This window comes from Poecilia reticulata, linkage group LG5 (genome assembly GCF_000633615.1).
Source record: "Poecilia reticulata strain Guanapo linkage group LG5, Guppy_female_1.0+MT, whole genome shotgun sequence".
Classification (NCBI taxonomy): Eukaryota; Metazoa; Chordata; class Actinopteri; order Cyprinodontiformes; family Poeciliidae; genus Poecilia; species Poecilia reticulata.
Genome location: NC_024335.1, coordinates 2,261,181 through 2,280,410, shown reverse-complemented (window position 1 = coordinate 2,280,410; position 19,230 = coordinate 2,261,181). Strand labels below are relative to the sequence as shown.

Below are 19,230 nucleotides of genomic sequence, written 5' to 3'. Positions count from 1 at the left end.
TTTGGTTACCTAGCAACTCTCTCACACTTTGGTTACCTAGCAACAAACTGTGAGTAACTTGAGCAGCAGCAGTTCATGGTTTCGCCTCTGTGCCTCATAATTGCTTAATACCAACGCTGTGGGGTGAAAACTTCAGATAAAAGAAAGGTCATGTCAAAACATGGAAGTATCTAGAATATTTAAAACAAAAACAAAAAAAACGAATAATTATCCATCTACTGATATGAAATGTTTATATCATAATATATTTTTCAACCATGTTGTTGACATGGTTGAAAAATATCTGTCTGCTCCAGAGGAGACAGAAACACAGTGCTGTCTTAATGTGTGAAATTACACCATTTCTAATTAAATGAACATTAAAAACAAATTTTTTTTTAAATGCATGTTTTAAAAGGTCCTGGATGATTTAAAGAGTGAGATTTCTAATGGCCAGAGATCACACAATAATCTGACAGTCATCAGGTGATACTGAGGGACTCATCAGTAAACACAGGAGCAGAACACAGATGACTGATACGTCAGCATTGGGCCTGTTTTCTTTCCCCGAAGTGTAACACATTCGACAGAAAACGCTTCACGCTTCAGCTGAAGTGTGGATCTGTGACGAGGAGCTCGTCAGCCGCGTCTTTAATGTGGCGATGAGCGAAGAGAGGAGCTCACGTTCCTACATCAGCTTCAAGGAGGCGAGCGCCCGTGTCTGCTGTCGCTCGTCTTAACTGGGCTGGCAGGAAGTTGCAGTGTGGATGTCAAGCGATCGTTGCTGGGATGATGATTTAGGCCGATTCCTGTCAAACTGTCAGCAGCAACTCTGATCACCTTCTCCAGGGCGAGCTCTGCTTCTGTTCGTTGATTTCTTCATGGTTGGTTATTGATATCGATGGGAGCCCTTTGGTTCTCAGTGACAGAGATACAGGAGCTTGTCTGGGATCTTGTATGTTGTCTTTGTTTTAGGGCTGTTAACGCGTTGATGCATGCAATTAATCTGAAAACTTTAACAAGTTATTACATAAAATCAGATTAATGGAACCTAAAAGCCTCTCTCCTTTGGAGGGGTACCTCTAGTTCTTCAGTTTTCAGCACCTGCTATAGTTCAGCAGCTTGTTATCTATGATCTCAACGAACAAGAGTAAAAAATGACAGCAGACGACAACAAAACTTGAACATTTTTCAACTTTCTTGTGTTGCGTTGCTAACCTGCATGTTCACATCTATGTGAAGTTTCCCATGCATGAAGAATGTGATTAATCTGGTTACATTTTTGATCACTACACAACATCACTACTGTTTTTTTAATGATATATTCTCTGAACTCGTCAGACTTTAGTTGGACTATTCAGTTCTGGTATTTGTTGGAGGACAACAAGGGAGACATTTTGTTGGGAGAAATTGTCCTTTGTCTTGCCTCCTTACTCGTATTCTCCATAATGTCTCAACATTTGAGAAGTTGTTGGGGAATGTTGGGAACAGCCTGCCCCAAATGGAAACCTCTAAAAGCGGCAGCAAGTTAAAACAATAGGTGGCTGGCGGCTTACAGAGCGAGGCAGGAGGTGTCGGCGCGCGCACAGCGGTGAGGACAGGAAGACAGAAGACGTTCAGGAGGTTATATATATATATTCCACCTGAAAGAAAGTATTCTCAGCTTTAAAGCAGCGTTGCAACATAAGGGCTGCATGCTAATTCTGGTAGCATAAGCTATGATGGGACAGACAGAGGAGTATCCAAATCCAGAAAGATGGCTTTGTTTTTGAAACTGCATTATGTTTTATGTTTTTGGTTGCTGTTTTTTTTCAAGCTGTGGATTTTAAAATCATTATGTAACAAATAGAAACAAAGTGTCAGATTGGCTAAGTCCTGTAAAATTTTTTGACAAGATGTAGTTATTGTCCATTCACACGATCTTTTTTCTAGCTTTTAACAGTTATTCTTTTTTTTTACAGAAAAGGTTAAATTGCTTAAAGCATGAATATTACGAATATAATCTTATGAGATGATAGTCCTTATAGATTATTGGATGTTCTTATTTCCATTTTGAGATAATCACCTTAAACAGAGGTTTTGCTGTAGGAATGAAAAATATTATGTTGGAAAACCTGAATTAAGTGCATTATTTATTTATTTATTTATTTATTTATTTATTTATTTATTTATTTATTTATTTATTTATTTATTACTTCTTTTTTTTTGCATAAACCTCAGTTTTCTTCTCATGAGTAGGGATTCTTTGGCCGTTTTTCCAGCATATGCATAAAATAAAATGCATAAACAATATAGAAAGTGCTTCTCCACTGCATATTGTAGAGCATTCAGCAGGGCTGATGAAACATTATTGGAAACGTAGAGACAGAAAAAATATGAATACCAGGCAAAACACTCCAGGAATACACTGAAAAGGCTAAATATGAGCTTATTAATGATAAAAGCTTTCCATGCAGAGTTGAGTGTTGCTCTACAGAACCAGTGACGAGTCACACTTTAAATCTCAGCATTCGTCTTTTTATGCATTGGAACAACATGTAATTTCTTCATCACTGATGTCATCATCTGTGAAATATGAACAGTTTTACTGGATGTCGATGCCAAAAGGCTAATAAAACTTTTGGCATGGATACATTTTTAAGGTTGCGTCCTCATTAAACAAACTCTTGTTCATTTGTCTAGAAAGTCCAGTTCATTTGAAGAGGTGTGAACGCAAATTCAATCGAACTCTAAACTGCCTACACAACTATAACACAGGGCATTCTGGGTAAATACAACCAAAACAAATGTGCTAGCTTAGCGCTAGCAGGAGAAATGGCTCATGATCTGTAGTTAAAATGAGAGAAATCCCCCAACCGTTAAAATCTTCCTCCTTGTTTATACTTCGTTCAGAGGGAAGTTGCGCTCAGTGTCGTCTTCAGTGGTTTTTGGGTCGTTTCCTTCAGGAGTTTTTGTTGCAGCGCCCCCACAGGCGAGGAGGGCAAATAGCTGCTTAAAGTGTTTGGTTGGTTTGACTCAGTAAAAGAACCGCAGCAGCTGAAAATGTAACAAACGTTGCAGTTTTGGTCCCCAATTGAACTGATTTTCTACCAAACCATCAGGTGTGAAAACATCATCAAATTGTTTTTTGAATTTATAAATACGTTTGGGTTTACAAGGCTTTTAAATGTCCCTTTAAAAGCAGCAGGATTTATTTATTTTTTCTGGAAAACTTTCTTAACAATGCATTCAATAAATCTATTGGAAATCGTCCAGCCTATCTATGTGAATCTGTTGGTGGTACCTATAAACTTTTTATCCAGCCTGCTTGTATTGTCACTTTGTAAGGACATTTAGTCTTTTCAGGTGTTTTTTTTTTTTTTATCTGGCTCACTATCTCCACTCTTTTCCATTTTGTCCTCTATATTCTCTATTTATGTTCCTCTCCTCCTCCGTTTCTGCCCACTAATTCAATCACACACCCCCACACATAAGCACACCTTCCCTCTGGTGAGTTATCCCCCACAGACGCACACTCTATTACCCAAGATGCACTATCCCATTGCGCGCCGGCCTTTTCATTGGCCAATAAAACAACCTGAGCTTTACGGCTCTACCGATTCGGAGTACATCAACCACAGGGAGCCAGGGAGAGAGGAAGAAAGAGAGGAGGAGAAAAATGGTGGAAAGATGGAGAGATAGCAGAGAATGGGCAGTCGGAGGAATTGAAAATGGTGTGAAAAAAAGACATGGGAAGAGAAAATGCCATTAGGAGTAATAAAATGAAGAAAGATTGTCCTCTTACTAAGCCTGGAAAAAGATGGAAAAAGTGAGCAGGGTAAGAGCAAACTGTAGACAGAGGGAGAGAGCAAAGCCCATAAAAATATAGAGCCATTCATGACTTATAAAATAAGGGCCATTGATGTGCAAACCAAAACTGCAGCATAGATGAAATAGATGATATTTTATTGTTCCAGCCCCTAAGTCCCAGCCTGTATAAATAGCTATTGATCCTCCATGTATTATTCAGTCGGCGAACTTTAAAGCCGGGGAGACGTCAGATGCCTGTGGAAGTCGGGGCTCCTGCTCCGTCACTCTCTCTGCTCCATTTTACACTTTTGTCGTCTATTGGTTAAAGGTTTAATGCAATTTTTTTCAGCTTAAGAAGAATTTTGGACTTGGATGGTTTTGTGACAGAGAAAAGAAGTTGAAACATTTTATTTGTTTTTGTCTATTCCAGTGGTTCTTGACCTTTTTTGAGGTACCGAACCCACCAGTTTCATATGCGCATTCACTGAACCCTTCTGTAGTGATAAATAAAATATTATATTTCTTCCCCAAATCCAAAACATAGGAGTGACCCAACTAGAGTTTAGTTGGATCACTAAGTCTTCTTAAAAGGTAGAGTCTCTGAGAACAGTTCTTCAAAGTATAGTCAGTGTTTTCAGCAAAGTTGAGCCGACTGTCCAGGAACGACCCAAGGTATTTAAAATTTGCCACAGTTTCAACAGGTTGGCCATCGAGAGAAACTGGAACCACTTTAAGGTCTTTAGATCATTTAATTAGCTCTACATTTTTAAAATAATAAAAATGTAATAATAAATAAATTCTGATTTAGCAATGTAATTATATTAGTTGTGTTACCACCCCCACACCACTAGAGGCAGTAGCAACCCTGAAAAGATGCGACTAAGGAGCAGATTTAGAAGTTCACCAAAAGCTACAGAGTTTGGTAAAAACTGTGAGTTTTGCTGAAGTAAATAAAGACACAAGTTCAAATCCATGCTGAGAGTGGAGCTCCTTCAATCAGGGCTCCTCCGCAGCTCTGATTGGCTAAGCAATGTAACGTGATCCTCTGATTGGTTAAGCAATGTAACGTGATCCTCTGATTGGCTAAGCAATGTAACGTGATCCTCTGATTGGCTAAGCAATGTAACGTGATCCTCTGATTGGCTAAGCAATGTAACGTGATCCTCTGATTGGCTAAGCAATGTAACGTGATCCTCTGATTGGCTGAGCAATGTAACGTGATCCTCTGCAGCAAGTGATGGCAAAGCGGGGCGTCATCACGACTTTACACAAGTGTGTCTTTACCTCCGCGGCAGAGGCTCCGCCGAACCCCTGAGACCGACTCACCGAACCCCTGGGGTTCGATTGAACCCAGGTTAAGAACCACTGCTCTATTCTGTTAAATTTCAGGAATTTGTTAGAGTAGCAGTATGTAGTTTATATATATATATAATTCCTTTTTACATTTTTGTTAAAACTGTTACTGTGTCGTGACAGAAAATCTGTGAAAAAGTTCAGCTCCTCTCCCTTCTCCCATTGCTAACTAGAAACAACCAATCAGAGCCAGGAGGCAGCTATTAGCAAACACCTGGTGGATCTACGTTTCTGCTGCGCTCAGTCCAACTCTCATAAGAAATGTCTGTAATCGGCACAATGAGAAGCAGTGATGATGTCCTGAAGGCGAAGTGTAGGAAAGAGCAGGAGCTTCTTAAAGAGAAAGAGGCCCAATTTCAACACATCAAAGCACAAAGTCGAATTTATCTTAAGCTACGTTTGATTATATTTTGCATTTTTACAACAACTGAAGGTAACACAGTTACTTGATTGTGCTGTAAAATGTTCCTGTGAGGCCCGTAATGCCGTCCCTTTAAGATTTCTCATGCAGATGGAGGAAGGAAGATGGAGCGAAGCAGAACTCTATGGCAGCATTTTTCATCTCGCTCTGCCCTTAACTGACTTACTCACCTGAAACGTCAAGCTTGAATATAAAGATCACGGAAAAATCAGCTGACATCCAAATCTGTCTAACCAGCCCAAACTCCATCCATCATATAAAGTGCAAGTCAGAGGAATATCTGTTGGAGATGGGATTTTCTCAACAGCTGCTCATGCTGCATTCAGGTGCAGCTGGGACATCTAGCTGTTGAAAATCAAACGGAGTCCGAAGTAATTTAAACTTATTTTATCCTCAAATATAGACGCAGTCTTTCAAATCTGTGCTTGAAAATCAGATTCTATACTTTGCACTTTAAGTTTCAGAACTAAAGCATAATAAAAAACATACCAATAGAGATCTTGATGAGTTTATAAACCTTTAAATACACTCGGAAAATAGAAATTTAAACCTGAAATCTGAAACAAATGTAAAACATTCAACAAACTGCAAGTTCAACCCCACTGGAGGCGACACGGGGCTAAAATAAAAAATATCACATTTGGAGGCATAAACAGCAAATGCAGTCAAAACTTTGGCAAAAACAAAAAGAATAAAATTATTATTAAATATATTTAAATGTTTTTATCACGTTCTATCAAGACTTTCCATGGAGAAGAAACCATTAAGTGACCAGATATTGTTTTAGTCTGGAAATGCAACAGTTTGTATTTATTTGGTGGCTGAAGCTCCATAAAAATCTGCTTCTTTTCACTCAAATAAAAACTCACACTGGAAACTTTCCACTAATTTCCCAGAATAGCCACACATTTTTGGGGTGTTTTCAATGCTGTGGACTGTAAAACACAAAATCTTGTTTCTATTGCAAATATCTTCTGTTCTGGAAACGTCCTGAAACATTTCCTAAATAAATAATACTACATCTTTTATATTATAAAACTGAGCTGTATTCATTAAATATCTAACTTTTTTCCTGCCCGGTTCTCCTCTGTCCTGTCTCACATCCATGCAGACAGTCACACGTTCACACATCACCGTTGCAGCCTGCAGGCTCGGCTGAAGTGAGGCAGCCAGCTGTCGGTGCTTTTGATTCGGCTCTGTTAATGGAGTGACAAGGGCCCGTCTGACGTCCAAGGGTGTGAAGTGCTGAGATGGTCCTGCTGCTGCTGCCTCGCTCCACCAAACACCCACACACACATTTCCAGCCTCCCAGCTACCCGTTTCCTGCTCAACATCCATCTACATCACTTGTTACCACTTTTCATTTTGCTCTTTCAAGCTTTCGATGTAACTTTCAGGACATTCCTGAACCTTCTGCAATGATTTCATCATCCTTTCATCAACTTTTTTGTCATTTTGTGCGTATTGTAAATGTAAAACTTGTAATTTTGGAGTCTCTGCTCAGTCACTGTAATCTTCACATTTTGATTTATTGGTATTACTTTGACCAAACCTTTCCCTGTTGTCACTGTTTTGATTGGCATGTAAACAAAAAATACATCTGACGCCTCCATTTGGTGAAGAAGGAAGTTGCGCTCAGCTTCTTCTTTAGAGGTTTTTGTGTCGTTTCCTTCAGTAGTTGTCGCTGCAGCGCCCCCTCTGGCGAGGAGGGGAACAGGTGGTCACAGGGTTTGGTTGGTTTGACTCTGCAGTGAGAAAGAGAACCACAGCAGCTGGAGATGGAACAAATGCTGCTGTTTTGATGAAAATGCACTTACATATTTGTGACCCCAGTTGGGGAAATGCTGCTCTAGATGATACTACTACAGTCATGGCCAGGTTTCTCTTGAAAAAGAGATTATATCTGGTTAAATGAAGGTTGCATACATTAAAAAATCTCAGATTTAGCCATGTATTTTGCTCAGATTATTGGAGAATGTTTTTCATTGACGGGGTTTATTTAGGCTCACCAGTGTCTGCCCTGCTGCCACCTAATTGCTCCATTTATGTAGATCTGCACGTCAGCCTGAGACGCTCTCATACTGACACATGCACTTTGTTGAAATGCGTTGAAACGCTCTTTTACCCCCCAGTCAATAGTTCTGGTGTTGACTGCCGTTCACAGCAGCAGCTGTCCTCTGCTGTTAAACATGCATGTTTGACCGCGTCCAAGCGTGGAACCATCGATGTGTGGAAAGTCGCCAACAGCAGCGACATTGACGGTTCTTTTAAAAGTACCGCTGAAGCATTTCTGGCGGTTTAGTCGACTGGGTCGATTTGTTCAGTCGGCTTCATTGTCAGAGTGGAGATCATGTGGAGACGCACTGACCTGCTGTAAATAGCTAACACCACTTTAACTCCAAAATTGATCAGCGCGATGTTTAACAGCCAATTTAATACTTCAGGATTGATTTAGTGGGTTTGCCTTGACGTGACAGTTGGAGGTGGCTGGACATTAAACAATAATGGTTGTTTTCTGCAGGGAATCAAACATGAAGAAAAGCAAATATGTATCTAAGGTCCAGCTTTCTTTTGATGTTTCACCTTTTAAAGAATAAAATATGAGTTGGTAAAAGTGAATTATTTTGTCAGAATCTGAAAAGAAATAAATATTTTTATTCTAATTCTGGGGCGAACTTCATAAAAACAACTAGGTAGAAATGAAGTGCAGACAGATTTTAGAATCATCCCAGTTATACAGAGTTGTTAATTTTGATCTAAGTTGACAAATAATTCATTAATTTCCAGATAATTTGATGTGGGATGGTGTGTCTTTCCTTCAAACATCTTCAGCATGCTAAGATGCTATCCTACTTCTAGTGTAAAAACAAAGAGAAAAGAGCTGCAAACAGAATAAAAAGCTCCTTGTTTCTGTCTTCAGATCACATACAAGGCCCTGAGCTCCCTGGACCCCAGTGCTGACCTGACGACCCAGAGGGGACGAGTGTTCAAGCTGAGGAACGAGACCCATCATCTGTTTGTCGGCCTTTACCCTGGAACCACCTACTTCTTCACCCTGAAGGCCTCCACCAACAAGGGCTTCGGTCCGCCCGTCACCACACGCATTACCACAAAGATCGCAGGTAAACTTTGTTTCTGTCTTTGTCCCTTTGGGTTGTTTTTTTTATCACTGCAGCCTCATTTTCCAGCCACCGTTGAGCCGACACGTCAGCCTCTTTCTCTCTGAATGAGTCCGTCTCCGTTTTTGTTTGACTGACTGGCAGCTTTATGACATTTTCTCTCCATTTGTAATCCTGTTTATATCAACACATCAAATGTCAGTGGCGTCACTAAGAAGCAGAAAAAAAACAAACCGTAATACGACATTTCTACATAAGAATCACAGAACTTCTCCATTTTTCTTCTCGCTGTTTGTGGAAGGTTGTCCTTTGTCATTTTAATGGGAGAATGACTGATAACACCAGAAAAGCTCTTTTGTTTGTGAATCTCTGCCTTTTTTATCTGACTCAGTCGTCCTCATTCTACTCATTGTTTTTAGATTCCCATTCACTTTCTTGTTTTTATTCCTTTTTCTTATTTCTGTCTATTTTACTCTTTTCTCACTGTTGCTCTCTCGGTTGTAAAGCTTCCTAAAAATGCTGCTGCTTTGTTGCTGCTGAGCAATAAAGTAAATTGACATGAATGAAAAAAGTTAATTTTTAATTAGTTTCTGTGCAAAAACATAGCAAATTATCTACTTCTGCAGATAACGAGTTAGTTACTTATCATGTCCCAAGTGTGAGTTAAACAGTGGTGCAGGTTTAACCCTAAAGCCCTAAACATAAACATTAGTTCTGCTATAGCGAAAGCACTACTGGCTGCTAACATTAGCAGAAGTTAATGCTAAAGTGCTAACTTATTTGTGTTGATGCCGACCATGTGTCAGTGACACAACATAGAAAATCCTCCTCAATAAGGCCCGGTTATTTGTTGCACACCTTCTTGTGCGCTACTTGTGATTCTTTGGAACAGAACTTGAACTCGGGTTTCAGTTTTTTCATAGTTGTCGAGGTTTTCCAACTCTGGTGGTGATTTTGGCTCTTTGGGATTTGTTCTGAAAGCATGCAGCGCATCAGTAGCTTTTAAACTATTTTATGATGCATTCTGGGTACAGAATAAACATCACTTGCTACACCAAACGGTGGGTGGGGTTCATGTTGAAAGGAAACGGAAGTGCTGCGTCATCACCTGTTTCAAAATAACAGCATGGAGATGAAAGTATCTTGAACACAGATGATGAATTTTAATCAACTGAATGTTTACAAAAACCTGCACGTTAGAATTTACTTCAAAAAATGAAGTTAGAGGAAGTTAAATTTGTCAAACGTTTTTAAAGTTAGCAAAAAACGCTAAAGTGCTAAACAAAAGAATTAGCTCTGCTAGTAGTGCATTAGCAGAGCTCACAGATATTCAGATGTGAAACAGTCCTTACAGTAGTTCTGTAATTCCTTCTGAAGATGTTATAAAGTGTTTTTTAAACTTGAAACTGGACAAAAACTCTTAAATTTAGTTCATGTATTAAGCTTTCCTGCCGGTTCTTCAGTTCTTCCACAGATTAAGCCGAGTTCAGTCCCACGTGTCATCGGCTTGTTCCAAACATTGTCCTTTCTGTCAACACCCCCAGGGATTTTTAGCGTGACCTTTCCACTGAGCCTCCTTCCTTCAATCATTCCTACTAATCTTAACAGCATCTTGATATAAGTAGGAAAAAAAACATGTGCCATCCACACATAAAAGATATGTCTCCCTCGAAATGTCACGCCATCCTTAATCTTCATTATCTCATTCGGGGTCCAAAGAACAGCGAGATTTTAAATTAAAAGCTGCAGATAGATAAAAGATGGATGGACAGATGAGAAAGAGGCGGAGGGGGGTGGATGTGTGTTAATAACCTCCGCGTCGTAACAATCCCAAGTGTTGCTGTTTCACTCAGACATTTTACTCTGCACCTTCAGTATAAGGCTGTGACAGATGTGAAATTAAAACCAGGCCGTGCTGTAAAGTCTCTCACAGTGAAACATTCATCTGTCTTTTCATTGCATTTTTCAGCACCTGATGAGATTATTGTGATCACGATGTGAAGCTGGAACGCCATAACAAAGTAATCCAAAGTTTGAGGCTGTGACAGGGAGACGCATTAACGGTTTGCTTCTTACAAAATGTGTGAAACCAATACGAATTGTTTGGGATTTCTTCAATCAGAACAGAAGAGGTTGTATGAATTGGTCCTGTCTCTACAGCTTTTTAGACTAAATGTGTTATTATTCAAATCCAGCTGTGTTTCCATTACAAACATACACTGATTGTTGTTGATTTTCTGATATCAAAAAAAAAAAAACACAAATTTACAATTGCAGTGTTTCCGTTAATTAAGAAATGAAATTAAAATCACAGCGAATAAGCTTGTTCACGAAATAAGTTCTCAAAATGACGGCAGCGACAGATTGAACAGCACCGTATTTTCCATGTTTATTGTCATGTTTATTGGCCAAATTAAAATAATTTCGACTTGGTTTGGTCATTGTCCTGGTTTTCATTGTTTTTTCAATGTTTCATTTCAGCTCCCATGATGCCAGAGTATGAGTCAGAAACGGCTCTCAATGAGACGGAGACGACCATCACCATCCTGCTGAAGCCCGCCCAGTCCAGAGGAGCACCAATCAGGTGCATGTCTGAAGATCTGCTTTATTTCTCGGCTTCATCTTCGCACAGCCTCTCTATTTTCAGTCCACTTCGCTTCCTGCTCTGCTCCACATTTTCTGCTCCAAGCTCTCTTTCCATCCTGCTCCACTTTCTTCTTCCTCAAGGGCGTCTTTTACAGCCATTAAGCTATTCCACACATATAGTCCAATTTGTATGCAAAGGAACCCAGAGAAGGAGAACAATTTTTTAAAAACCAAATTTGTCAGTGAAACACATGATCATTAGTCACTTCTGGCCTTAAACCTTTTAGTTTCCACCGTATGAAGGCATAATTCAGAGAGAATTCATGACAGAATTCAAAATATTTTTTAATTTTCAAGCTTTTCATCCACAACTTGTCTAAAGAAATAAACCTTATTGTTAAAGTAAGACGTTGATTCACATGGATAATAAATACGATCTTGATTTGGACGCAATTAATTATTTGGAAAGTTTAATAGAAAAGAAATATCCTATATTTCTCCTCCGTGGGCAAATCAAGGTGAATGAACAGCAAAGTGATGGACGAAAAGGTAAAAATGTACAAATAAAAAGTAAGTACAGTAATGCAAAGTTTTACGGAATAAGAGAAATAATGACCTACTGAGTAGGATCAGGACTCATTAACTTCATGTGTTTTCAGGCTGACAGTTAAAGTGTTGCATCTAATATTCTGACAAACATGTTTTCATTTGAGGCTCAGTTTGAGAATCGCATTTTACTTCACTTGCTTTAGAAAGTTTTGTTTGGTGTCGTTGAGGATCAACACAGGTAAATATCTCCGACTGAATGAAAAGAATAAAAAGAAGTTGAAACTTCCATGAACCTTTTTATGATTTTATCATTTATCACACTGTAAATATTCCTCATGCACCATATAGACGCCTTCATGTTTTTATTTCCCAGATAAACAAAGTTGTATTTTTCCAAAATTATGGAAGCATATGAAATTTGAAAACTTCACTTACAGTCCTGGAATTTTAATACAGTGAACCTCTGATATTAACAGATATTAACTTATAAAAACATTCATGAGTGCATATTTTAATGTACTTTATTTGCTTGATTAGCAAGACACGGCGAATCGCGTTTCAAGTAGCTTTGCATCCGAGTTAAGTTTCTTTAGAACATTTTTAAAATTGTGAGTAGGTACATTTTAGATGAATAATCTGAAGTTATTTTCCTACAAAACAGAAATCTGCAACTATAAAGTAATATGTAAATCTCTCTCTTTCGTCTCTGAGTGAATTTGCTACCTGCTTCCTCTTCTGTCCTTCTTCATATTTTGTGCAGCCTCTAAAAGGCTTTAATTTGAAATGGATATTCAGCCAGAACGGTAAAAAGGGTACAGAACGTGACATCGGGAGAGACTCATCTTCGGTCATCAGCAATTATTTTTATGAAAGCTGCCAAACGGGAGCTGGGGATAATTGGCCGCGGCCCCTTCACAGAAACATACATTTCCCTAATTGTGTATAATTGTGAAGTGAGTTCTTGGCGTGGAGGCTGGAGGTAATTGCAGGGGGCCGCTGCATTTGTCCTGACCGCTGAAGGAGCCCCTCAACCATTCATAGGGGGCTCTCAGAGCACAATGAAAACACACACACACACACACACACACACACACACACGCACACACACACACACACACACACACACACACGCACACACACACACACACAGACCGAAGCACATTTAAGAGTAGAAGCATCACTACAACTGTTCAGAGACACACTGTGCTGAACCACATACAAGTACATGCACACCTGTTAGCATACACACACATCCATTACTGTTCATTAGCTGACCAAACCTGCTTTCTATCCAGAACTTTCTCAATCTCTAAAAAGCATGTTAGGCCCAGTTTTTTATCAGGAAATTCAAAGGTGAGCTTCTAAAACAATAAATATCTATATTAACATCCAGAAACCACTTTCTTCATTCTTGTTGGTTGTGCAGGAGGTTCCACTTCTGCTTTTCAAAGATGTATAGGTATATAGTTGCGCATCTGTTTGAAATAATTTTCGTGTATGAATATAAGTGTTGAGCAGTTTATTTGGATTTAAAGTGACAGACGCCCTAAAAACGACTCATTCTGAAAGGAGTTCAAAATAGGAGGAACTGACCAAACTCAAATCTCACTTCCTAACAACGATTATGCACAAAAAATTGTAATGAACATGTTTGTATCACCTATAGAGATGTTCTAATCATAACAGGTCATCTTTAAACCTCACAAAATATTTAAGAAAAGACAAAGTTAAATAAAAAAATTATAACTATGGGTTGGCACCTCTGTTTAGGGAAAGACAAAATAACTGCTTAGAGAGGAAAATAAGAAGAAATTCAGACTGCATGAGTAGTTTTGTACATTATTAATACATTAGAGCAATGATTTGCTGACTGATTTGTAGAAACATGTACCTACAACTGTTTCTTTATTGTCCAGCTCCTACCAGCTTGTTGTGAAGGAAGAGAGGAAGTCTAAAAGCCGGCGTGCCGCCTCTGAAGCTCCGGAGTGCTTTTCTGCCCCGTTCAGCTTCCGCAACGCCTCCATCCTCAACTCTGCGTACTACATGGCTGCTGATCTCCCACCGTCCAGCCTCACGGTGGTTCAGCCATTCACAGTGGGAGACAACAAGAGCTACGGCGGCTTCTGGAACCCTCCGCTGTCCCCGGCCAAGAGCTACAGCATCTACTTCCAGGCTATGAGCAGAGCCAATGGGGTGAGTCTGGACTTGTTGGATTCATAGGTAAACTGAGAATTGAGGCCCTACTTTTCCTCCTCGCAAGATTTATAACAAATTTGACTTTTAATTGGGAATTTTTGTTTATAATTCAGACCAAAACATAAAAATGTGGAGAACTTGAGTTCGGTGGTGGACGCATTTCCGCTAATCTGCTTATGTGCTAATAGCAGGGCTGTTTAGTTCTTTAGCATTGCTGCAAACTTTGAAAACATTTAGCATAATTAGCTTCCTCTAAATTAATTTTCCCGTATTATTTGCTAAGCGCTAATTTACCATGTTGTTTTGAAAAATTTCAGATGAATAAAGTTCACCATCTGTTGAAGTTTTGACGATTATATTCATACTCCTATTTTGAAGTTCAGTTTCCTCATGTTCTCCACCCATGATGCAGTTTAAAAATGTTTATTCTGTACCCAGAATGCAACGCTGCATAGCTGCAGAGCTGCATAACTGCAGCCTGTAGTTCTTCAGTAAACAGTTTTAAATCTATAGATGTTCTATCTGCTTTCTGACGGAAGCCCTATTGGGTCAATTAGGCAAAAACAGCAACAGAGTTAGCAACACTACACTGTAAAACTGGAAACGGGAATAAAAAATCAGTTCCAAAGAATCACCTGATGCACAACCACACAGGCAGGTATGCAATAGCAAATTTGATCCTGTTGAAGTTGATGTTTTATGTTGTAGGTCATGTGGTGTCGTCGGGTCTTAGGGGTGCCAACATTGATGAATTTAGCGCTTTAGCATTAGCTCCAGGTGGTATAATGTTTAAGCATTAGCAGAACTAACGTTCATGTTTACTGCTGTAGAGTTAACATTTTAACTAGCAGGATTAACGCATTTCAGACCTGATTACAACATTTCAGGCTGATTATCAAATAATTTCTCAAGAGACGGAATGGACAAATCTCTAAATGTTTAGAAAATAGTTTAAGCTTCGCTCTCAATATATTGTTGTGCAAACTGTAAAATAGTCAACAAGATTGAAAAGTAACTTTCATAGTTACTCTTTTTCTCTAGTCTTTTGTGAATAAGAAACACAATGAGAAACCCTTCAGTTTGAAATCAGTTGAAGTTACTCATACGCTGCTGATTTACAGCAACATTTAGTCTCAAAGCACTTTTCAAAAACATCCAGTTTGTGCACACAGGCAGTTCATTCAATCAAATCCCACAGATTGATTCACTGTCAGTTACATGCATCCTGATTAAATCCTAGAAAAAACCTGCAGCTGAAGTCAGTTTATTATTCAGGTTGAAAAAAGTTTTCCACCAACGGAAATTCATCTGATGTTATCAAGTCATTAACTTTGCAACAATCACTTCTTATTATTGAGCATCTAGCGGCATTGGATAGCTGATTAAACTGATTAATTAACTCTGCAGCAATGCCTCTGAGTGAGCATGCATTTTTTTATTTTAATAGAATTTATTCATTTCATTTAAAACAAAACAGATGCTATACATACAAAAAAGAATATACAAAACACAAATAAAATGAAAGGTAGCAGAAGAAGAATAAAATTCTTATTAATATCTGCCCCTTTTTTCCAAAATAAACAAATTCAAACAATGATAATTTTCAATTAATAATTAATAATTAATTAATTAATAATACTGGTTAAATGAAGGTATAAAAAGACAACTTAAAGAAATATTTTTTAAAATTTTACAGACTTAAAAATACATTAAAAAGACATTAAAAAAACAGGAAACTAAGAAAACACATGTAATCATCTTGGATTTTGAATGTATTTATTTTATAAGGAAGATAATGAATGCGTCACATAAGGATCACAGATTTTGGCTAATTTTCATCTTTAGTTCCCAGCAGTTCGATGGAAAGAATTAAAAATAATTACAATCAACGATTTATGACAATTTCAAAGTACAGGTAAAAGTAGTGTCATCTACAGTAAACGTTTTTAATAAAATAATAAAAAATACATGAAAAAACATTATTTTAAAAATCATTCAAGACATCAGTACAATTGTTATTATCTAATAGCCATTGCATAAGTGATAAAACTGCTTGATGATGTAATATTTCTTAAGTTTAATGCTAATATGTCCCAATAATTTGAATTATTCCCATCTGAAAATGGGAACTTCCTGAAAAAGCTTGTTTTAAATGGTATTTTGTAGTTTTACATAGAAGCAGCTTCTACAACTTTATTAAGTTTCTCTTGTTTTTTTTTTGTTGTTTTTTTAAAAAAAAAATGCAGTTTTAAGGCTTTAAAAGCCTCGTTAAAAGTTGTCATATTATCAGTTTTTAGGAGTGTCTTTGCCACACCCACATGAGGTTACAGCTGACAAACATGATTAGAAAGTAATTCTACTTTTCTAAAAGTTTTTCTTGTGCTGCCCCTTTTTTAATCCATTAATTTCACCATCCACTGATACTAACTCCCCCACCTGTTTCCTCCTCATAAGTATTTCAAGGCTCTAACTCGGCTTTTTGAATTTCCATCATAATTTAAACCCCTGTGAGACCCGTTTTAATTTTCCACCGCCGTAACCACGGTAACTCGGTGCGCGCAGAGCAATGCCCGGTGAGTTGGCCAGCGATATCCTCCTTCAGACGGCAGAGTTCCCACAATGCACTCGTACGGAGACGGACAATGTGGGTGAGAGTGTGTTGGTTCCCGCTCGACTGAGCCGCTGTGAGCGGATGCATTTAGGCGCTGAGTGCTTCTGCTCGTGTTCAGACCTTAAATCCGGTCACTTTGGGGTTCCATATTTGATTGGATCGCAGTCAATCCAATCAGCGTTAGATTTGTCCGGATCATGGAGTGGAAAATTGTGGGTGTGCTGGGAGGGTGGTAGTGGAAAAAGTAAATAGAAATATAAGTGGACCTGTTCAGCCACCATAACCCAGATGATTTGATGGGGAAGTCAGGCTTAGAAAATGGGCCCAGTTGGATTATTCATGACTGTATTTGTGTATTCTGGCCATGTTCTCGTTCCCAGATTGAAACTGTTGCTGTTATTTTTCTGAACTCAGAGATTTCACAACCCTGACCAGGTTTTATTTTCCGTTTCCCAGCCGCTGGGCCCCACATGGGCGCGGCGATGAGTGTGTTTAAATGCTGTAGTCTCTTCATTATAGCTGCAGAAAGGTGAGAGGTGATACGTGTCAATCAAGGATTTACCTTATCCACTACCCTCACAAAGTGCGTTTAGTTCATTTCTTGTTCTGTCAGTCACTTCCGCAGGAGTCGGTGTCACTTTTCCCTGCAGCTGCAGATGTTTTCTTATTTTCCTCATTTGCATCTAACAAGACGATGTTGGTGTGTCAGAGTTTGATCCTGTGGATGAAAGTGCTTCTCATTCCCTGCCAGTCTCGGATAATCCCGCTATTTTATTTTCCCCTCCTCCGACTTCCACCTGTCCATCAAGACGAGTGCCACACCTTCCTCTGTCTTTCATTTTCTGTCCCGTCCTCTCAGGAGAACATTTAGGAAGAACTGTTCCCTCAGTCCGCCCACTCTACAGCTCTACAGCGCTGCTGCTTCTGACGGATGAAACATCGTTACGGTTTTTCATGTGTAATATTTTACCATTCTCCACATTCAGACCAGTAAAATCTTTGCCTCTTTTCTCGTTTATTTCTTCATCCTCTTCTTCATCCACTCCTCTTTTCTGTATTCTTTGCGGTTATGTATTTTTCTTTTGTTTCAGTTCTTTAAATCCCTCCTGGACGGTACCTTTTTTCTTACTCCTCCCACGAATGTCCTCCCACTTTCATTTTTTTCTCTTATCATCACCTTCGCTCGCATTGTGTTCCCTTTTGTTTCTGTCGTGCTAATAATACTCCCCTTTTATATTGTCACCATGTTGAATCAAACATAAACAATCCTTTTTATTGGCACCAGAAAAAATCCTGCAAAAACCAGATTTTGCATAATTTAGAGTTTAACAAAGAGTTTAATTCTGGGAATTTGTTCAGGTTTGTCTAAATGTAGCATTTAAATACCTTTTAATCAAAATGATTTACATTTAAAACTAAAAACCACTGAAATATCAGTTAAATAGTTTTAAAATGTACATTTTAATTTAGATTTTGCCATACAGTTTGTGATTTTAACTGTAACTCACAGTAAGGGAAAAACTCACAACAAATACTCAAATTATATTCCATAAATTAGCTAATTGTAAAAGTTTATGAAAGGTTTATCTACACTAAACACCAATCCAGTCACATTCAAAATTTGGTTAGATAATATTTACACATCACTTAAATCTCATCTAAACTTAGTTTACATCAATTACTTAATTGTGAATAAATCTTTTTTTTTCACTCATAAATAAGTTATTTCTATATTTCATAATAAAGGTTCAGTCAAATGTCAGAAACAGAAAAAAGTTAAATTTCACTGAAAAACTTGTAAATCTGCTCCTGTTTTTGAACTCGGAATATTTTATTTATTGGGTGTTAATGGAAAAAGAAGGACTGCAACCCATAATATATTGTGACAGATCTAAAATTTTGAATTTAAATGGTTGATATATTTGTATTTTTGGAAGTAAAGATATAAATGCAGTCAGCCGGATGCCAGTCTCTCATCTGAGCAAATAAAACAACTTACCAACGGCAGTCTCCATGTCTTTCAGTGTCATGCGATGTCCCACAAACACACAGGAATGGTTTGCCTCGGGCTGTGAGGAAGACAAGTGGAAGGATTTGGGACTCTGGGATGAGGAGCGATGTGGTGGGAGGGGGTGAAACTATAACCAGTGAGGAGAGTTTATCACCAGAGGCAGTAATAGAAGCAAGTCAGGCTAAAGGAAGCAACTGCAGAGGGGAAAGTGCAGGTGGGAAAATATTGTGAGGCTGTTTGAAACTGAAAAGCAAAACTGTTTCACAAAATGTATATTTTCTGCTTAAACATGATCTGAGACAGAAGCTGAAACATGAGTCTTTGTTGCTTTTTATTCCTCCTTCCAGGCTGAGCGGCTCCCAGTAGCACTGATGCAACCTTTAAAACTTCAGTCTCTTTCTAAGGTTGACTTTCCTCCCAGCAACATTTACCCAGGACTGACTGGAGAGTTTAACTTTACCTGAGTTCACTCAGACACACACAAAATGATGATAATAATAATAACAATAATAATAATAATAATAATAATAATAATAATAATAATAATAATAATAATAATATAATAATAATGATAATAATAATAATGATGATGATAATAATAATATAATATAATAAT

The 19,230-nt window shown here is 38.3% G+C and overlaps 1 protein-coding gene across 14 annotated transcripts in view; it reads left to right on the top strand.

Moving 5' to 3' along the window:
* The window catches only part of ptprt (protein tyrosine phosphatase receptor type T), a 316,254-nt gene that overhangs the window by 167,142 nt on the left and 129,882 nt on the right, over window positions 1–19,230 (top strand). For all 14 annotated transcript variants that reach the window (XM_017304835.1, XM_017304834.1, XM_008408309.2 and 11 more), the window contains exons 12-14: window positions 8,463–8,664; window positions 11,143–11,245; window positions 13,713–13,989. In XM_017304835.1, the coding sequence (XP_017160324.1) occupies window positions 8,463–8,664; window positions 11,143–11,245; window positions 13,713–13,989 (582 nt within the window). The remainder of the gene's footprint in view (window positions 1–8,462; window positions 8,665–11,142; window positions 11,246–13,712; window positions 13,990–19,230) is intronic.